The sequence below is a fragment of the Callospermophilus lateralis genome, chromosome 11 (assembly GCF_048772815.1).
Source record: "Callospermophilus lateralis isolate mCalLat2 chromosome 11, mCalLat2.hap1, whole genome shotgun sequence".
NCBI lineage: Eukaryota > Metazoa > Chordata > Mammalia > Rodentia > Sciuridae > Callospermophilus > Callospermophilus lateralis.
Window position 1 is genome coordinate 36,314,948 of NC_135315.1, and position 20,301 is coordinate 36,335,248.

Consider the following 20,301-nt stretch of genomic DNA (forward strand, 5'->3'; position numbering starts at 1 on the left):
AAAAATTCTACCTTGTTTTATACCATTTGCCCACTCTTATAAAAGTACATCATTCTTGCCTAAACAGGAAAATTAAAGTTTATATGGAAACTCAAAGGAACACAAATGTAACATTAGCACATGATCAAAGATAAAATCCAGGGATTGATTCTATTAGGAAGCCCAGTTTGAGAACTGATAGTCTTTGAGTAAGAGCTCAAAAATAATCACTGTACTATGAGGAAAACAGCTGGTCACAGGTATTATTAAAGAAAATTTCCTGTAGAAATCCCAGCAAACTCCACTACTGAGCTGTGGCTAAGAGCTTTGCATTCGGGAAGCCTGATAACCTAAGTGCTTTGGCCTTAATTCATTTTGCTTGCTTTGCGTGTGCACGCTATTGGGGATTAAACCCAGGGGTGCTCTCCCTCTGAGCTGCCTCTCCAGCCTTTTTTATTTTGAGAGGGTCTCACTGAGTTTCACAGGCTGGTCCAGAACTTGGAGTCCTGCCTCCGCCTCCTGAGAAGCTAGGATTACAGGTATGTGCCTCCACACCTGTTAGAAAAGACCAAAAGACTAGTAGCTTGAGATTTTTCTACAGTTGGCTTTTCTGTTAGAGAAGCTTAATTAACACATGCTTAATTCAGAACAAACCCTGACAATCTTACAGAGATCAATCTTTATAATGTCTAAACATGGCAGTTAGGGCAATTGTTTATTAAAATGTAAGTAAAAGGAAAAAGCCATACCATCTTTTAAAATACAGGACCAAATTCCAAATCACACCCAACTCATTTCACTATGGATGTACAGCACTGGTTAATATGGCCACCACTACAAAATAATGAGATGCATCCCCGTAAATGCTTTTAAAAAAAAAAAAAAAAAAAAAAAAACCCACTTTCTTACACATCAACATGAAGAATGGAATTAAGTAAAAATTTTGATATATTTTGTTAGAAAGGTATTTGTAAAGTGGCATTTTTCACCCTAGGGCTATTTAAGATTTATTTTTTTTTTCAGCTTGACCTGAGGGCTTTTCAATATTTTTATTTGGCCCATACTTCTCCAAAGAAATACTCCCCAACCTCCCCAACAAAATAGGCTAAATTCATCCTGCCCTGCATTCTAACATTTGCCAGAATGGTCTACAACAGACTATAGTGCTCCCTTCTAAATGGGAAATATCTTTGAAAATGTCTGTTTATTATCTGTTCACACAAAGTAATGTGTTTGACCTAGAAGGTATAAAGGGGAATTTTCATAGTGGTCCCAGTACAGAGCAAGCATTTCAAATGTATAGGTCATATAGCTCCTCATAATCTTTTTATAGTTTTAGGAACATACTAATTAAATAGGAAAGTAGAACATATCTTTAACAAATCAGACCAAAAAACAAAACACCCAAAGTGCCCACAATATGTGTATATACACAAAATATTCAAATAATTTAGAATATGCAACCCATATACAATGTTAACTAGCAACCATAGGAAAAACATGGAAACTGTCCTAGTATACCTTGTACCTTTTCTATCTCAAGCGTGTCCAGACAAAAATTAAATTACACAATAAGCCATAGAAATTTTAAAGCTAAAATGCAATGCCAAAAAGAAAAGTGCTTATTAATCACCATTCAAGCAGTGGGGAGAAGCTGCCCGACACAATACACAGTATGGAAATAAGTAACCTTGGTTACTGTTTCCAAGGACACTGGGCTCTTGGCTAACAGGAGCCGAGGTGAGGCTGAACGCAATGATGAGTCATTTTAACAAACATGTACAAAGAAAAATCAGCCTGATGGTATTCCACACTTAGCGAATCCTTATTGGTGGCAGGTAACTAAACATTTCAAGTATTAAGCAGATATTAAAAGTAGTGAACACTTTTCATCACAAAAGGTTTTTGTTGACATCTACTGAATTTTCTTCTGGCACCTCCCAAAGAGTCACTGAACCTATCACACTTGATAAACACAGCTGTGATTACATGCAGGAATTTAATCTGATGCATTCTGGAGTCAATCTAGGAAAGGGAACCAATCTAGTGAACAGGTACTTTAAAAAATATCATTGGCATAGGCCACTGTGTCCATACAGCCTTCCCCCAAAAGTACTTCAGCAATATAAATTCCATCAAACTGGGAGACATTCTTGCTAAGGTAGATTCTATTATGGAATCTGCAAGACAGTTAAGCCTGCCTGTTATTTTAGTGCCATAATGAAAACTATTGCAGTCCAGGATGAAGTGGGGCAGAGACCTCAGGAAGTCTGCTAAACACCAGCCCACCTGTCCCGTTACAAACACCACATTCACCTTGTCTCTAGGTGACAATTCAGACAGCCATCTCAGTCATAAATAGCTGGAGATGGCGTCATTCAGAGCAAATGAGAAAAATAGACTTATCAACACTTCTCTGTGTACCCTGGTATACAGTAGGGTAAAGCAGAAGCTACATCAACAGCTGTTTAAAATGTTCTACAACTTTCTTAAAGAATATGTAAAAGGTGTAAGATGAAACAGCACAATTCCTCCAAGTTTTATCCCCAAAAGGGAAAACAATTATGTAAAAACAGCAGATATCCAGACAAAAAATTGCAACCTTCTCAAAGTTTACAAATAAAAAACAAGCCTAGGTCAGAAAGCCTAAGTCATACAAAGTGAAACATACTAGATCCAAAATATTTTCATGAAGCACAAAAGCAACAGAGAAATATGTGTCCTAGATTGGTCCATTCTTCCTAGAAATAACAGTCTTTAACATTTGGCTCTGGGTCCTCTGATTTTATGCATTCGGTATAAGTGACAAAAAAAAAATCTTACACCAGAGAACATGAGCCTCTTCCTTCTAAAATTTAGTGAGGTTGATGAACAGTTTCCTTCCATGCTTCTACAGCATGTATCTCTACCATAAATAGACATGTATCTTACTATCCTGCTCACTAGGCTGGGAGTTCCCCTCTCACCCTGAGTTAATTTTCAGATCTCTCACAGATATGCAGTCGGGCACTGCTGGCCCCTATGCAGTCATCTTTGGAAATGTGGAGAGCTGCCACTGCAGAGAGATTTTGTTTCACAGCCTTTCCAGATCTTGTCTGGAAAAATAACTAGCCTTTTTGTGGGGCAAAAATGGTTTTCAGTGAAGGGTTCAAAGGGGAAGCATATTCATCCTGATGTGCAGGTTTTGGGCCTCTGTCAGAAGTGGATGCTCCTCTCCACTGCAAAGGACTCAGGCATGTTTTGGGAAAGAGTTTTCTTGAAAGGTGACAAGGGTCAGAGGTTCAGGTGTGACAACAAAGATGGTACATCTGCCTTCACTGCCCGCTACTGTCCAATGGAGATGAGCAAAGTTTTTTTCTTTAAGAACATAGAGTATCAGTTTAATCACAATTTCCAGTTTATTCATTACAGATATTTACAAACTAAGTGCAGAGAAATGCATTCTACTTCACAGGACCATGTGTTCTAGACATAAAATAAGCACTGGCTTGAACAGTCCTGCCAATACCAGTACCACAATAATAAGTTATTTTTCTTCAAATGTCGAATTCTTCACAGTTTCAGTACTGCAGCAGCAAAACATTCTTTAAAGAAAACTGTGGTCCATATTTTCAAACATCTTTAAGAGAACTAGAAATAAGTGCGTGAACTTCTGTTGTCACATGTAGTTTAGGTAGGCAATTTTATCTCAAATCCAAGAGATTGGCAGTAGGAATCAGAGATCAAAGGTGGTCTATAGGAATGACGGGGAACTTCCACTGCATTTTTTTTACCTCTTGGGGAATTCATAGATCCATGCAGGTGAACCTTGCAGTACTCATATTCTGTTTATTCACCCTGTCACCCTCAGAGGTGTGACAGAAAAAAACAAAATAGTGCTTCCTAAAGGACCTTTTCAGAGCAAGTCAGGCAGGATGAGACCAGGAGGCTTTGGTTCAACACAGTTGATCCAGAAGTTTGCACAGCTGGCGTGATACTGGTGCCCTCCGTAGGCCAGCTTGAAACTGTCTGTTTCTGAGTTGAACGCCTGCCGGAAATAGAGATGTGGGGCAAGTCAGGTGTTTTCTGCTCCCAAGTGCTTATCAGCAACCAACACATACACCTCACCAGGTGTCACAGAGGCTGAGGCCTGAATGGCACACACACAAAAGCTGAGTAAGTAGCTAGGGGAATTCAAGTAACAAAGTTGTTTACTGCTAAAGGTGGAAAGATTGTTACTATTCAACCTAGTTTCAGCAAAAGAAGGCCAAGTCTTTCCTAGAAAAGGCAGACAGAGGCTGTGGGGATTGGGGAGAGATCATGACACGGAACTAAAATTGCCAACGGCCACAGATAATTGCCATCCCTTACTGTGCTGAAGGATGCCCTCTAATTGTAACCCCTTAAAATTCTGGGGCTGATTACAGTCCATTTATGGCAGAAAAATTATAGGAGAGTTAGAAAAGAATCAACAACTCTTAGGTCTAATGCCAATAGGAACAGTCCCTCTTATTTGCAGTTCTGCATTTTGCAGTTTCCGTTATCCACAGTGAACTGTGGTTCCACAATATGAACACCCATCCTTACTCTTTTGAGAGACCGAAACCACATTCACCTAACTTTTATTATAGTGTATTGCTATAATTATTTTGTTACTGTAACTATTCTCTTACGTTAAACTTTATCATAGGTATGTGCATATAGAAAAAAACATGGCATATGTCGGGCTCAGTACTATCTGAGGTTTCAGGTATCCCCTGGGTGTCTTGGAACATATTCCTTTAGGACAAGGGGAGACTACTGTAGTTAAAAAGTCCCAACAGGTATAGGGGTTATAAAAAATAATGAACTTCAGGGCTGGGGATGTGGCTCAAGCGGTAGCGCGCTCGCCTGGCATGCATGCGGCCCGGGTTCGATCCTCAGCACCACATACAAACAAAGATGTTGTGTCCGCCAAAAACTGAAAATATTAAAAATTCTCTCTTTCCCTCTCTCTCTCTCTCTCACACCTCTTTCTTTAAAAAAAAAATAATGAACTTCAAACTCACAAGACTTATTTCCAGATTAGTAATTTCTAAAGGTAGGTTACAGTCAACTGGGGAAAAGTAGTACCAACCTGGACCACTTCCTGTGATTAGTTTCCTAAAATGCTAAAAGTAAGTAAATAAAACTCTAAAACCCAACGGATTTGTTTTCGTCTGTTAACAGCTAATTCCTGAAGCTCTCTGATCTTATTCTGTGTGTCACTACAACTTCCAGTCTTCCAGAAGTTGCTCATTCTGTTACCCTGTTCACTGCAGAGAAAAATAGCTATAACACCAGAAGCCAATTATGAGACACAAGCATGCAAACAAGACAGCAGTGGTCCACACAGATATGTTAGTTGATTCAATCAAACATTATGGGAACAGCGATGACTCAGTAAAGGACCATGATTGGAACGGTCCAGGATGGCAACAGAATCGTCTGTTTGCCTTCCACACTCAATAAAATTAAGATGGACACGCTAAGATAATGTGTAACTGGTTCATACTTTTTTAGGATGTTCTTCTGCAGGCTTCTCTTCTTTCTGAAATAATGTTGAAACCATAAGGTCAAAAAAAACAAAAACCCAAAACAGGGCTTCTTGCCTCCACATAAATCCTCATAGGAAACCTTTCCTTCTTTCCACCCCAGGGTGCAATGCAGACAGCATGCTTATTAGAAAGGGAAGGACCACATCTGCTCCTTCAACAGCACCCCCAACTGCCCCTGGAAAGAAAGGTATTCCCTACTACCTCGGCTTTCACGATTTTTTCAAATCCCCACCTGTAGTCACAAACCTTGCGCTGAAGCATACTACATGATGTTGTCACCCAGGTCAAGTTAGGGAAGCACTCTGCCCTCTTTGGAAGGCATACGACTTACCCGGCTCCTAGAATCCACATTTAAGAGGCACACCCCACAAGCAAGTTCCTGAGCATTTTTAATCCCAGGTCGCAGCATACAAGAAGAAAAATCCAGGGAATTTTCATCTGGCTGTAAGTGACAAGACAAATGGGTATGAGTCCAGGAATTTCAAATGCTGTTTGCTTCACTCCCTGATCATTCATCCTCCGGAGGTCTGGCAGCAAATTAAGCCAAGTCTCTAATACCATCATAGTTCCCCCCCCCCCCAAGCACTTGACAAATACCTGCTATATTCCAGGTAGTAGGGATGCCACCACAAATAAAAAAATGCTCCCTGTACTTTGAGGACTCATGGTCTACAGAGGGGTCAGGTGGGTATCAGGCAGTTCAGGGTCATAATTGTAGCCAGTGCTTACTCAGAGGCAAGCACTGAGTACCAGGACAAGGGGAGGGGCACCTCACTCAACCTCAGGAGAAGGAGCCTGAGGTCAGGCAATGCTTCCTAGAACTTGGAATCATCTTAGCAAAGTACAGATGGGATGTGTTGGGTGAGGTAGGGGAGCAAAGGGTATTAAATGTATTAAGTGGCACAAGGCAAAGACCTCTAAGCATGGATGTGGGCAAGAAGCTAGAGGGTGGGAGTCATGCTTATGAAAGGCGGGAGGAGGTGAGGCTAGAACACGAAGGGCCTTCAAAGGGATGTAAGGAGCACTCTAACCAGATCACAGCAGGATCCTTCTCGCTGCATGGTAGGCAATGAGTTGGGGGTGGCCACCCTCAAGGTATAGCCTGTTAGAAGGCTGCTGTAGCAATCCAGGGGACATACTAAAGGTTAGAGCTATGGCAGCAACAGTGGGGAAGAGAAGAGAATGGACACATGGAAAAGCTTTGAAGGCAGTGGAATCAAGGACTGAGCGATCTGTTGGATGTGAGAGGAGGATCAGGCTTGAAGGTAGAGGGTGGGAGAAGAGTTCAGTTTGGTACAGCTGAGCTGAAGCTGGAGTTGCTGTGGGACAGCTAAGGTCAGGTGCTCTGTGTGCAAGTGGCTGGCTGGCTGGGCCTAGTCCTGAGAATGAGATTTGAAAAGTCAGCAGCTGGAGGTCAGTACTCCAAGATCTGAAAGTCAAGCCTTGTTTTTTTCTTTTTGTACCAGTGATTGAACTCAGAGGCACTTGACCACTAAGCCCCACCCCCAGCCCTATTTTGTATTTTATTTAGAAACAGGGTCTCAGCCTCCAAAGCTGCTGGGATTATAGGCATGCGCCCCATGCCCAGCTATTATGCTCACTCTTTATAGGAGTTATCTAATGCACTCCTCCAAAATAAATCTATGAAATATGGAATATAGTGATTAAAAGGGCAAGGTCTGTATTTTGGAAAGCTGTCAATTTCTTTCCTTTTTTGGTACTCAGGATTGAACCCAGGGACTCTTAACCCCTGAACTACATCCTTAGCCATTCTTATTTTTTCAGATTAGGTCTAAATTATTGAGGCTGGCCTTGAATTTGAGTTCCTCCTGCCTTAGCCTCCTGAGCCTCTGGGATTACAGGCATGCGCCACCATACCCAGTTAGAAGTGTTGGACCCTTAATGTGAAGAAGTTTGATTCTTTTAAATATTTTTTTTAGATGTTGATAGACCTTTACTTTATTCATTTATTTATGTGAGGTAGTGACAATCTAACCCTCACACATGCTAGACAAGAACTCTACCACCGAGCCACACGCTAAGCCCTGAAGAAGTTTTTAAAATATCTAAAGCAATTTATTTTCTGACATTTTAGGCTGGATAATCGTTTGTTGCAGGGGCTCTGCCCTGCATGGTAGGGTGTTCAGCAGCATCCTTGGCTTCCTTAGAAGCAAAATCGTCCCATTCCCTGCCATCAAGAACTGATCTTCCAACAAAAAAATAGCATGCATACAAACACTCACAATTTACTATAAACTTAACTGCCATAAAGGGTATGCAGCAAATAGTTTACAAATAATAAAATATATAATCATCTTTATTGTAAATTCCATCAGTCAATTGATTCTCATGGAATGTTTTCTTTGATTTTGCCAACTCTTGGATTCATAGTCACTCTTTGGTTACTTTCACAAATGTGTAGTTTTGAAGTAAATACTGGTTGATATTTTCATGTTAAAGACTAAGACTAAAGTGAAACAACAAAGACATTATCTCAGAACTTCACTCCTCTGTCAAAGACTGAGTAACTTCTTTGCTGAACACTGGGGAATATTTTCTCAACTTTGTGGTATTCACAATACAATCCTTATACACATAGCATGCTTAAATTTAATGCACGTTAATTTTTTTTTTTTGATTTTTGGTACAGGGATTGAACCCAGAGGTGCTTAACCCCTAAGCCATAACCCCAGCCCTTTTTATTTGTTGAGACAGGGTCTTATGAAATTGCTTAGGGCCTTGATAAATTGCTGAGGCTGGCCTTGAATTTGTGATCCTCCTGCCTTAGCAAGAGGATTACAGGCATGTAAACCTCTGGGATTACAGACATGTGCCACCATACTGGGCTTCTCTGACACCTTTTTAAATCTAAATAATCAGAAAAAAAAAAAAAAAAAAGCAACCCTGATATAAATCATTTGCAGGTTTCCATGATACAAATACGCCCACCATGGCTGATTTCAAGCTTTTAAAAGTGATGTCAATAAACAAGGAATTGGGAAGAGATGTACAATCACATCATTACCTAGTATCTGCATCATGTTATACAATATTCTGTGGTGACTAACTGTCTTGGTTTGTGGAAGACTGTTCTGGTTTTAGCACTGAAGAAATTCCTTAGTCCTGAGCAAACAGAGACAGTTGGTTGTCCTATGACGAACATAAATAACCCACAAAGCTAGATAATAGTAAAATATAATAAAAGAACTAGAGAGTCTTGAGTATTTGTCTTTTTTTTTTAGTACTTTTTAAACCTCTGTTCTTACTTTTTAACTGCAAATTTATATAATTTTTAATAATGGTTGTGCTTAACAACTGACTTACAAAATTCCTGAAAATATAACAATCAGTTCTTTTTTTTTTATTTTTTTTTTATTTTTTTTAGTTTTTCGGCAGACACAACATCTTTGTATGTGGTGCTGAGGATCGAACCCGGGCCACACGCGTGCCAGGCGAGCGCACTACCACTTGAACCACATCCCCAGCCCCAACAATCAGTTCTTAAAAGCTGGGAAGAGTTGGTTCCAACACACCACTGCAATGGGAGGAAACTCAGAGGGCCTGTCCTCTCTCTATAGGAGGTGGTGAGACTATCAATAGCATATAAATGGCAGTGGCCTTAAGAACTGATCAAGGGCAGCAAACTTCGGTGGTGGGAGTCCCTGTACCAGCAGTGGGTCAAACTGGCTGTGAGAAGGAAAATGGCAGCACATATCTGGGCTGGCTGTCTGATGAGCCTGACTGAAGGGAGGGAGTCAAGCACACAGGGATTAAGCAGGTGGGAAAGGAAGTGAAGACAGACAGGAGTTGAAAGGAACAAAGTAAATAGTCCAGGCAGTGTCCTGTCCCAAGAACCAAGAACAAGGGCAGTGCAGGTGGAGTGTGGGGAGAGTGGAGGCTTGCCAGCGTGGCTGGGCTGAGAAAGTCAGCTGTCTGAACTGAGGACTGCAGACGCACTGCAGTCTGACACGGGAACACAGTCCCCAGGGATCATGCACACAGATGAAGGCAGCAAGTGGACACAAGGGCCCTGCGTTCAAGTGGTCAAGGACCTGGGAACCTGGCACAGCGTTGGTTTATCCTCATGGACACTGAGGTGATCCGGGATGATGGCAAACTCCTACCAAAGTAGTAGCTACCTTTTCTGAAGTTACTCTAGGTTGAACCACAGAGGGTTACCAGACTCTTTTTGAACAACAAAGGAAAGCTGTATTATATACTTTTAGTTTTCTTCCCTAGAGAAAAAAAAAAAAAAAACAAAAAAAATCAGCTTCTTCCTAGAAAAATGTGTGAACTACGTATCATGTTTCTCCATCCCTTTCTATTCTGAAATAACAAAGTATTAAGTAGTTTCACAAATTTTTCTTAAACTCCAGGTAGGACAGGAAAAATGTGTGTGTGTGTGTGTGTGTGTGTGTGTGTGGTATTTCAATTATATTCGGAGGATTCTGCAGTAAATTCACATGGCCTTAGCCAAGTCAGAGGATAAATTTTCTTCTCTCCCTTTCCTTTTTTAGTGTAATCATGGGCACTTTGGTCAAATGTCGAGCGACTGGTACTGTTACTTGTTTGTTCTCCAGTTCTATCATCTGCAAATGGTAATAATTTCACTTGCACTAGCTTGCTTCCTTAGTCGGTGTTGAGACTCTCAGAGATATTGAAAAATGTACTTTGAAGGATTCGATTCCCAGCACCACACCAAAAACAATCAACCAAACAACAACAGACCAAAAAATAAAACTCTCTGGAAAGTAAAAAATAGTCTAAATGATTATCACAATCATTCACTTTGATAAACTAAAGCTTTCCAAAGAAGTTAAAAATACATTACCATCTCCATCATCTACATTACAGACATTCATCATCTTACTGAATCAGGACTATTTGAGAAATAATTAGAATCTGGGAAAACTGTGAATTTGAAATCAAATTAATAAAAGCCCTTTAATATCTGTTTACTGAGGGCATTAGAAAAGTGGAGGGAAAGGTCATACTGTAATCTCCAATGAAAATCATAAGGCTCTGCATAAATTACCCTGTGATCAAATTAATCTTTCAAACGACAAAATTAACCTTCCTAAATACACCTCTATAAGCAGGGGATTATTGTAGTGAATGTAGCAGTTTGACACCAATCAGTAGCTGAAGTTATGCTTTCAACAGGCCACCATGATTATTTACTTTAATTAGAAGATGTTTCATGTATTTAGCAAGGATTTTTAAAAAACATATTATATATGACCTGCTTATACTGACAAGTCCCAGAGTTAGACTGAGATACACAGTATTGAATCCTTAGCTAGTAATGACCTGCTAAAATGGTGTCCAAGAAAATCATTATTAAGGAAGAAGAGTTTGGTGGTAATTAGTATTCCTTACCAATATTCTCAGTCTCCTTTTCTGGAAAAGTGATACCCTGATCTTCTCTGTTTCCTTGAAATTAGGCATGGCCATGTAACTTGCCAAGGTCAACAGACCATAAGTCACATGTATCACCTCTGATGCCTTTAAGACCAATGTGCTATTTGTCAGGTTAGGTCCTAGACCCTTCCTGTTTCACATGGTGGAGGTTCTGTCTACCAGGGTCTCTGAGTGAGAAGAATGTGGCACAGAGCCCCCTCGAACTTGAGATGAACACACAGCATGAGCAAGAAAAAAAAGTGTGGTTGCAGTATATTGCTAAGATTGGCAAGGGGGTGTTTGTTACTACAGCATAACCTGGTCTAAGTTGATATGAAGAATGATCTACACACATTTCAAAAGCAATTCTAGACTTTTGGATATTGGTTTCATTACAAGGTTTTGTGTAATACTCTCCTAGTCTTCTGTGACAAACTAGTACAAATTTAAAGGCTTAAGAGATAAATTTACCCTCTTACAGTTCTGGAGGTCAGAGTCTAAGATGGCTTGGAAGAGATGCCTTCCTTCTGGAAGTTTTAGGGAAGAATCTCTTTCTTTGCCTTTTCTAGCTTCTAGAAACTGCCTGTGCATTCTTTGGCTCTGGGTCCTATCTCCAAAACCAGTAGGATAACACCTGCCAATTTCTCTCTGCTTCTGTTGTTACATGACTTTTTCCTTCCTCTTACTCTCCTACCTTCCTTCTATAAAGATGCTTGGGATGACACTAGGCCCAACCAGATAATCCAGGATCATTTCCCCACCCAAAGCTACTTAACTTATCGCCATCTGCAAAGTTACTATTACTAGTAACATCTTCACAGGTACCAGGGATGGGGGCATTTTTGTGGGGTCATTATTCTGTCTACCACTGCCACCTACTGTCAGCTGAGGATTGCCATCCAGAGACATGGTAAAGATGTTTTCTCTAAAACACTGCACATACTGGCAAGAGAAAAAAATGCTATCATTAAACTGTTCTCTTGATATGCCACAGCAATCAGAAATGAATCTGAAATTCACTGCTTAGTTTACACTGAAAGGCATTATCAAACAAACAGCCTGTATCATACTCACCATAGCAGTGAGATCAAAGAGGCTGAGTGATTTCTAGTTGACTACAGGTATGAGGAAAAGAGTCCTTTCTCTTCTTATAGATTTTATATGGCAAAATTGATTGGTTTGTTTTCCAGGATTGAAGTTTTTTTGTTCCAAACCTACTGAACTTCAACCCACATCCATGAGATAAAAGCTTAGGTAACTTTTCTCTTTTGTATCAGTTCCTTCTTGGTCTGAGTGCTCAGAGGGGAAAGTGCTTCTACCAATGGGGAGTCTCAGTTCACAGGCAGAGGAAGTATTTAAGGGAATTGGGGATGGGGGGATGCAAGCACCCTTTTGCCTCATCAACATTCAGCTTAAATACCAAGGAGTCCCAATTTGAAATTTAAGATTGTGTATCCCGCTTTTCTTAGCCAAGAATCCCTACCTACTGTGAAGCATACTATACCTGGGACTTTTTTCCATTTCTTTTTAAAAAAATTTTTTTGATGTTCTCTTGAAGGGGTTGCACCATTTCTACAGGTACTATGATATTAGATGGATGTGTGGAGCTGGGTCCTACTCCATCTCCCTCCTCCAAAAATCCATTTAACATTTTGTTCTTGGACAGAGGACATATCATATATTAAACTGAAATAACAGATACTACACTTGATCTTAGGCAAAAGTCCAAAAAGCGACCTAGGGGACTTTTTCAGTGGAGGAAAACAGTGAAGATTTTTTTTTTTTTTTTTTTTTTAGCACTGGGGAATTGAATCCTGCTTATGCTAAACACATGCTCTACCACTGAGCTCCACCCTGGCCCTGCTGCAGCCGTCTTTCAAAGGGAACAGTCCCATGTAATCTTCACAGCAGAAACAAGTCTATTTCAGCATCTTGCAAGCTAGAAATAACATAGCAGGAAGAAATAATTTCAAAACGATGTGGATTCAAATCCCAGATTTGTCAGTTTCAGTCAGGTTTTATCTTCTCTGAGCCCTAATTTCTTCACCTGTAAAAATAGGGTTTAGGGGGGCAGGGGATATAGCTCACTTGGCAAAGTGCTTGCCTTGCATGCACAAGGCCCTGAATTCAATCCCCAGCACCAGGCACACACACAAAAAAGGGTTTATGCTAATGACCTTTAGGGTTGTTACCAGGATTAAATGTGAATGGATGTCAAGATCATAGCACAATGCCCAGCAGGTCAGGTCTAGGTACAGAACAAATGGCAACTCTTTGCTGGTAGCAGTATTAAATTCAAAGCACCTCACCATGGCAGTGTGGTCCATGAGGAGCTTATTTACCTAAAATGAAGAAATGGTATAAAGAGCAAAAAGTTTCCTATACAACCTCCATGAGGATACTGTAAGAAACTACTGAATGAAACATATTATTTTATTTATTGAAAGGGTATTTTTTGAAGATAATGTTGGTTACATTAGTTTCCTTTTGTTGCTGTTATTTCTGGAAGTTTTCTCCTAATGAGAATTTACAAAAGAAATTACTTTCTGATATTAATGCCAGCAGTAATTATGCTGCTTCTGAGTATTAAGTTATGAATGCAGTGAATCATGGAACTGGCCATGTTTTATAAAATCCTAGAACACATAATGTTACTGTACAGCTCACCAATAATAAATACAAACACTTTAAGCACACATTTTTGTACAATTAACTTCATTCTTGGCTTTATCTTATCTTCCCTATTTGTTTCATTTTTCCCTTTCATTTCCTTTATCCATTTACTAAAACAAAAAAGTCCCATCAAACATTGTGTCAGAATACCAATAAAGAAATAAAAGACAGTCCTCTTTTTAAGGAATTGACAAGCTAGGGGTCAAATGACAAGAAAACACACAATTATCAATAAGCACAGTAAATGCTATGAGAATTGAGAGAAATGTGCTAAGGATACACACAGGAAGGGCTCTTGGAACACCTTTTGGGGAAAGGCAGCCAAACAGTGAGGCAAGTGCAGTCCAACGACAGGAAGATCTTCACTGAGCTAAGAAATTTGAACTTGATCCTGAAGACCATGGTGAGCTCACTACAGGATTTTAAATGGAATTTAAATGGCATAATCAGATCTGCATCTTGGAAAGAACAGTCTAGTAATGGTACAGAAAAGAGATTGAGATGGAATTTTAAAATGGAATCAGTTTCCTTAACTATAAGGTCAGAAGTTCAGTTGTGACGAGGGACTGAATGATTTAATACTTAAAAAAAGATTTTCCACTTTCATTGTATTTTCCAGCTCTTGTTAATTTGTAGGAACACTATGATTTTTAAAATTATTTTTATGGTACTGGGGAGTTGAACCACTGAGCTACGTCACGAGCCCTTTTTATTTCTTGAGATAGTCTCATTAAGTTGCCCAGGCTGGCCTTGAACTTGTGATCCTCCTGCCTCAGCTCCCCAATTAGGTGGGATGGCAAGAGTGTGCCACAAAGCTCAGCTGGAATGCTATGAGTTTTTGTTAATTTATACATTTAACCTCTAGAAGAATTCCATATTACCAAATGAACATACTTTCATGACTTCTTTCCAAATGTTTGCATTCCATTTCTTATTGTATTATCTAGGAGAGTTATCTATTTTTTTTAATAACCCAAGTTGTACAATTTTAGGTTATAAATTGAAAAATCATTCTAAAGAACAAAATAGAGATTTTGGAAACTATGTAAACTCTTTAAGAACTTAATATTGTAATCCAGAAGCAACATAACAATGGTGAGAAGATTTAATATTTAAGACATGTTGTTGGGACAACTGGGTTCTCAGTTCAAAGCAGTAAGAATTGCTTCCTACCACTGCTGCAAGCTGCAATCCTTTTCAGATGGGTCACAAAATTAAATATAAAAAAAGAAGAAGAAATAGCATATTTATTCCAGCTGTAGAAGGAAGATAACTTTCTGACTATTGTGAAATAAAAAATATCCTAAGAGACAAATTGAATATGAATACATAAACATAAAATACTTTTGCACAATGAAATTAAAAAGATGACAGTAATAAAGGAGGAAAAAAACTGATAAAAGTTTACTAGCCTATATATATGTACATAAATCTATCACAAATATGAAATGTGTAAGGTCAATAACCAATATATTTTCTCAGTTTATACATGATGGAAATAAAAACAGCAAATTATTATTTTGCAAAGCCTCTTACAAAATTAAATGCTATCTGGAAAATCATCTAAAATAATGCAACAGCAGCTGTAAATGCTGCATGCATATACACATGCAGGCCCACACTCTGGCCTCTTAAGTGCACTTCGAGGAACTTTATCACAGAAAGAACTAATCATTTGTTTATTTGGAACAGAACTACTCGTAACAGGAAAAAATGAAAATAACTCAAGAATCTAAGAACTATAGTAAACTATAAGACAGCAACATGACATTTATCTATCACATAGCTTTTTAGAAGGACACAAATAATTAGAAGTGCAAAGGGAGCTATTCAAACCAATGCTTTTTTGCAAAATTTGCATATATGTATGTGAATTAAGAAGGATGTAGATAGAGTAAATGTCCTTTACCCCACTTTTAAATTTTTCCTAATTAGTTATACATGACAACAAAATGCATTTCATTTCATTGTACACAAATGGAGCACAATTTTTCATTTCTCTGGTTGTACACAATGTAGAGTCGCACTTGTGCAAACATACATATGCGTAGGGTAATGATGCCCTTCTCATTCTACCACCTTCCTACCCCCATACCCCTTCCTCCCCCTCCTTCCCCTTTGCCCAACCCAAAGTTCCTCCATTCTTCCCATACCCGCTCCCCCATTATGGATCAGCATCCACTTATCAGAACATTTCAGCCTTTGTTTTTTTGGGATTGGCTTACTTTGCTTAGCACAATATTTTCAAACTCCACCCATTTACCTACAAATGCCATAATTTTATTCATTTTTAATGCTGAGTAATATTCCATTGTGTATATATACCACAGCTTCTTTATCCATTCATCTATTGAAGGGTATCTAGGTTGGTTCCACTGTTTAGCTATTGTGAATTGAGCTGCAATGAACATTGGTGTGACTACATCACTATAGTATGCTGATTTTAAGTCCTTTGGTATAAACCAAGGAGTGAGATAGCTGGGTCAAATTATGGTTCTATTCCAAGTTTTCTAAGTAATTTCCATACTGCTTTCCAGAGTAGTTACACCATTTTGCTGTGCCACCAGCAATGTATGAGTGTATCTTTTCCCCACATCCTCACCAACACTTACTGTTGCTTGTATTCTTTTTTTTTTTTTAGTTGTATATGGACACAATACCTTTATTTTGTTTTTTTATTTTTATTCGGTGCCAGGAATCGAACCCAGTCCCTCACGCATGCTAGGCAAGCACTCTACCACTGAGCCACAGCCCTGGCCCTGTTGCTTGTAATCTTGATAACTGCCATTCTGACTGGAGTGAGATGAAATCTTAGAGTAGTTTTGATTTGCATTTCTCTACTAACTAGATATCCTTTACTCTCGTTTTATCACAAATTCTTTCCTCCTTTAACCTGATGGGATCCAGTGGGCACCTTCATCCTCCTGTAAGTGCCAGCATAGGAATATATTTGCTGCTGTGCAACGTAGGTTTCTGGAAAGAAAAGCAATTACTGAATTGTTCACCAGGCTTACTGTGAGTGTGGCGAGGGACATGAAGCCCATGAGGTTATTCCATACTTTATCAATGTCCTTCAGCAACTGCTGCAGTTTCTCACTGCACACTGCAGTGGCTTTTATTCCCAGCTCCACTCGCTTGGTTACTCTGTACACTTCAACAACACCTGACCGGCAAGAGAGGAGAGAGTCAAGAGTTGCAAGTGCAGAAAAAGACATGAGCAAGATAGGGCAGCCCTGCTGTTTGCTGGCACACTGGCTGGAATTAAGAAATGTATCTAGACAGAGGGGAGCCTACTATTCTTAGGGACCAATCCACCTCTCAGTGCTGCAGGACAGTTTACTGGTAAAAATAGACACTCTAAGGTGACACTGCTTGGGTTCATCCTTATTCTGTCCTTTATTAGGCATGTAACCTTGAGCAAGTCATATAAATTGCTTTCTGCCTCAGTTTCCTCATCTATAAAATTGGGATAATAATGATATCTCCTCCAAGGATGGTTGAAAGGATGAAATGAGTTAATGTTCTAAAATAGAGCCTAGAATAGTGCCTGGAGAACAACATGCATTAGGCAAGTTATTAGCTTTATTTTCCCCTTCCAGGTTTATGAGTTTCTGTTTGAATCTAGGAAATTCCATTAAATTGACTGAAAATAGGAATAATAAAAGTTTAAAAGAATCTAAATGTTAATATCATCATAGAGTAATTAAAGAAATATCTCACCCCTCTGAATCCTCACGGATTTACAAACTCACTGGCTTCATGTATCTTTTATATATATATATATATATATATATATATATATATATATATATATATATATATATATTTTAGTTATAGGTAGACACAATATCTTATTTTATTTTTATGTGGTTCTGAGGATCGAACCCAGTGCCTCAGGCATGGCACTTTACCACTGAACCACAACCCCAGCCCTTCATGTATCTTTTATACATTTAATAGGATGCAGAATGGTTCTTTTCCTTCTAACCCTGCTTTGGGCTGAAATCTTCAAGTAAGGATGAGAGGTGCCAAATACCTCCACATTCTAAAGACAGCTACCAGGCATACCTGGACTCCTACAATGTGACAGTCACTAGATAGATTATCCCAGCCTCTAAGTGAATGCTGGAGAATCCGGGGTGGGGGGGCGGGGGCAACAGCCTTGTGTACAACACTATGGCTTTTCCTCTTCTTTCCCCAAGGGAAAGGGAGAAATTATGTCTACTCTAAAAAGTGAGTGGGCTTTTAAGAGAATATTCCACTACTAGAGGGAAAGACAGGTACCCCGTTTCCTGGTGGATATCTGCTAATACTGTAGAATTATGCCTATCTGAGTAGGAAAAGGGGAACTAGAGCGAGGTGTCAAGAGTCTGGCAGAGACTCCAGCCCTTCACTATCTACTTGTCCAGCAAGTCCTTTGAGTGACTTCCATGTGTCAGGTACTAGATGAGATGTTGGGGGCACAGCAGTGAACAAAACATACCCAAATCCCTGCCTTCACGGAGGTTCATCCTAGCAAAGGGAGACAGACAGTAAAACAAGGATATAAAATATATAAGATATTAAAGGTGACAGGATTAGGTTCGATGCTCAGCAACACAGGGGGAAAATATGGATAAGGCTAAGGAGAAAACCAAACAGAGACGGGGCACAAGGATAGGAGTGCTAGAGGCAGGAGAAGAGATACCATTTTGAGAAAGAATACAGAGAAACCTCAGTGAGAAGGTGACATTTAAGTGAAGATTTGAAAATGATTATTAGACTAGTACATGTGGCCCTGGCCACAGATCAGGTATGAACTTGGGGAGGGGAGGAACACTGAACTGGACAGAGACTGAGGTTTCAAGTTGAGTTGGAACGTTTAAAAGTTGAAAATGACCAGGAAGTTAAGGAAATCTGTTTATGCCATTAAGGGGTAGGGAGGAAGAACCTACTGAGTATGGTAAGGAACTGATAAGAAATATATTTTTTCAATATGGGAGATTGAACCAGGGGGTGCCTTACCCTTGAGCTACTCCCCCAGTTTTAAATTGAGACAGATTCTCACTAAGTTGCCCAGCTGGAGCCTTGAACTTGTGATCCTCCTGCCTTAGCCTCTCAAGTTCCTGGGATTATAGGCATGCACCAATGCGCCTGGCTAATAATTTCATTTTAATGCCTCATTAATACAAACTCTTGGATAAACTAGTTAAATAGGTATAATTTATATTGTTATTATATATATAAAACAAAGACTTAAAACTTGGCCCTAGAGACAAAGTTACTGCCTATGAATTAAGTGTTTTACATACAAATGCAGATGCCACTTAGTGAAGTTGTATATGGCTTGAGAGATCCAGCTTCAAAATACTTAACATAAGCGAAAACCGATAATAATGCATTGTCATGATTTCAAATAAGTAAAATACAAAACGAAGATACCTAATAAATATTCCATGCCTTGAGCTGACTGAATAACTTCTGTGCAAACAGCACTACTACTAATTCCATTTAAGGTGTCATTTGCCTTCTTAATGACCTACAAGAAATGAAATCACATTACATTATGTAACAAAAAAAGGTCACTGCAAATCAATTTATTATTAGTAGAAAATCCAACCAGGAAGTGTGAAAAACCATGACTGACTGGTATATGTATAGACTGAAACACATCTGAGAATTTAAGTTTAAAGTTTAAAGAAATTTAAGTTTAAAGAAACCATCCTCCGTTACATTGGCAGAGAAAAGATTGAGGTTCTTTAGTTTAAATATTATTTTGATTTAGGCAGAGGTAATGATATCACTTTGTTATTTCTCAAACATAGTGACAGTCAAAGAGACAGCTGACAGGTGAGCCAGCATTTTAAATAATTTTTGCCATATGAACATGAAGGAAGTCTTACTTATGACCTATGACTTTCACATTCTAAGGGCCATGGGAGTAAGGCTCCCCTCAAGTTTTCCTCTGTTGGTTCAAAGGAACCAAGAAGAAGGCAAAATGATACAAAAGAACACTTATGTTTGTTTGAACACAAAGGTGACATACTCACATCCAGGGCACTCCCTAGGCATCTCTGCCATTCATACGCGTATCTCTCATTTTCCTGTGAATTTTTGTAGAAAGAACTAGGTTATAAGACAAGCCTAGGATCCTGTAATTAATAACTTCTGTCAAAAAAAAGGAGCTTTTAAGACTTTTTATAAAAATCATTTTTGTAAAAGCAGTTTACCCATGTGTGTGTGTATTTGTTTTTTTTATTCTAGTCCTGGTGATTGAACCAGAGTGTTCTACCCCTGAGCTATGTTCTCAGCCCTTTTTATTTATTTATTTTTAACTTTTAAAAAATATTTATTTTGGGGCTGGGGATATGGCTCAAGTATAGTGCGCTCACCTGGCATGCGTGAGGTACTGGGTTCGATTCTCAGTACCACATAAAAATAAAGATATTGTGTCAACCTAAAGCTAAAAAATAAATATTTAAAAAATATTTATTTCTTTTAGTTGTACACAATATCTTTGTTTTTATTTATTTATTTTTATGTGGTGCTGAGGATCGAACCCAGTGCCTCACGTGTGCTAGGCAAGTGCTCCACCACTGAGCCACAACCCCAGGCCCTGAAGCAAATTTCTGAGGCTGGCCTTGAATATGTCAACCTTCTGCCTCAGCCTCCCCAGTTGCTGGTATTACAGACATGTGCCACTGCATCCAACAAT

The 20,301-nt window shown here is 39.1% G+C and overlaps 1 protein-coding gene and 1 pseudogene across 10 annotated transcripts in view; both read right to left on the reverse strand.

Moving 5' to 3' along the window:
- Positions 1-2,304: 2,304 nt before the first annotated feature.
- Positions 2,305-20,301, reverse strand: part of Synrg (synergin gamma) — a 70,488-nt gene continuing 52,491 nt past the window's right edge. For 7 of the 10 annotated variants that reach the window (XM_076869657.1, XM_076869653.1, XM_076869650.1 and 4 more), the window contains 6 exons: positions 19,637-19,690; positions 19,029-19,125; positions 16,622-16,770; positions 5,866-5,976; positions 5,492-5,527; positions 2,305-4,006 (listed from right to left, as the gene is read on the reverse strand). In XM_076869657.1, the coding sequence (XP_076725772.1) occupies positions 3,875-4,006; positions 5,492-5,527; positions 5,866-5,976; positions 16,622-16,770; positions 19,029-19,125; positions 19,637-19,690 (579 nt within the window). In that variant the 3' untranslated portion in view covers positions 2,305-3,874. The remainder of the gene's footprint in view (positions 4,007-5,491; positions 5,528-5,865; positions 5,977-16,621; positions 16,771-19,028; positions 19,126-19,636; positions 19,691-20,301) is intronic. The other 3 variants (XM_076869659.1, XM_076869658.1, XM_076869651.1) reach the window with 1 other exon arrangement.
- Positions 12,491-12,671, reverse strand: LOC143411125 (U2 spliceosomal RNA; annotated as a pseudogene).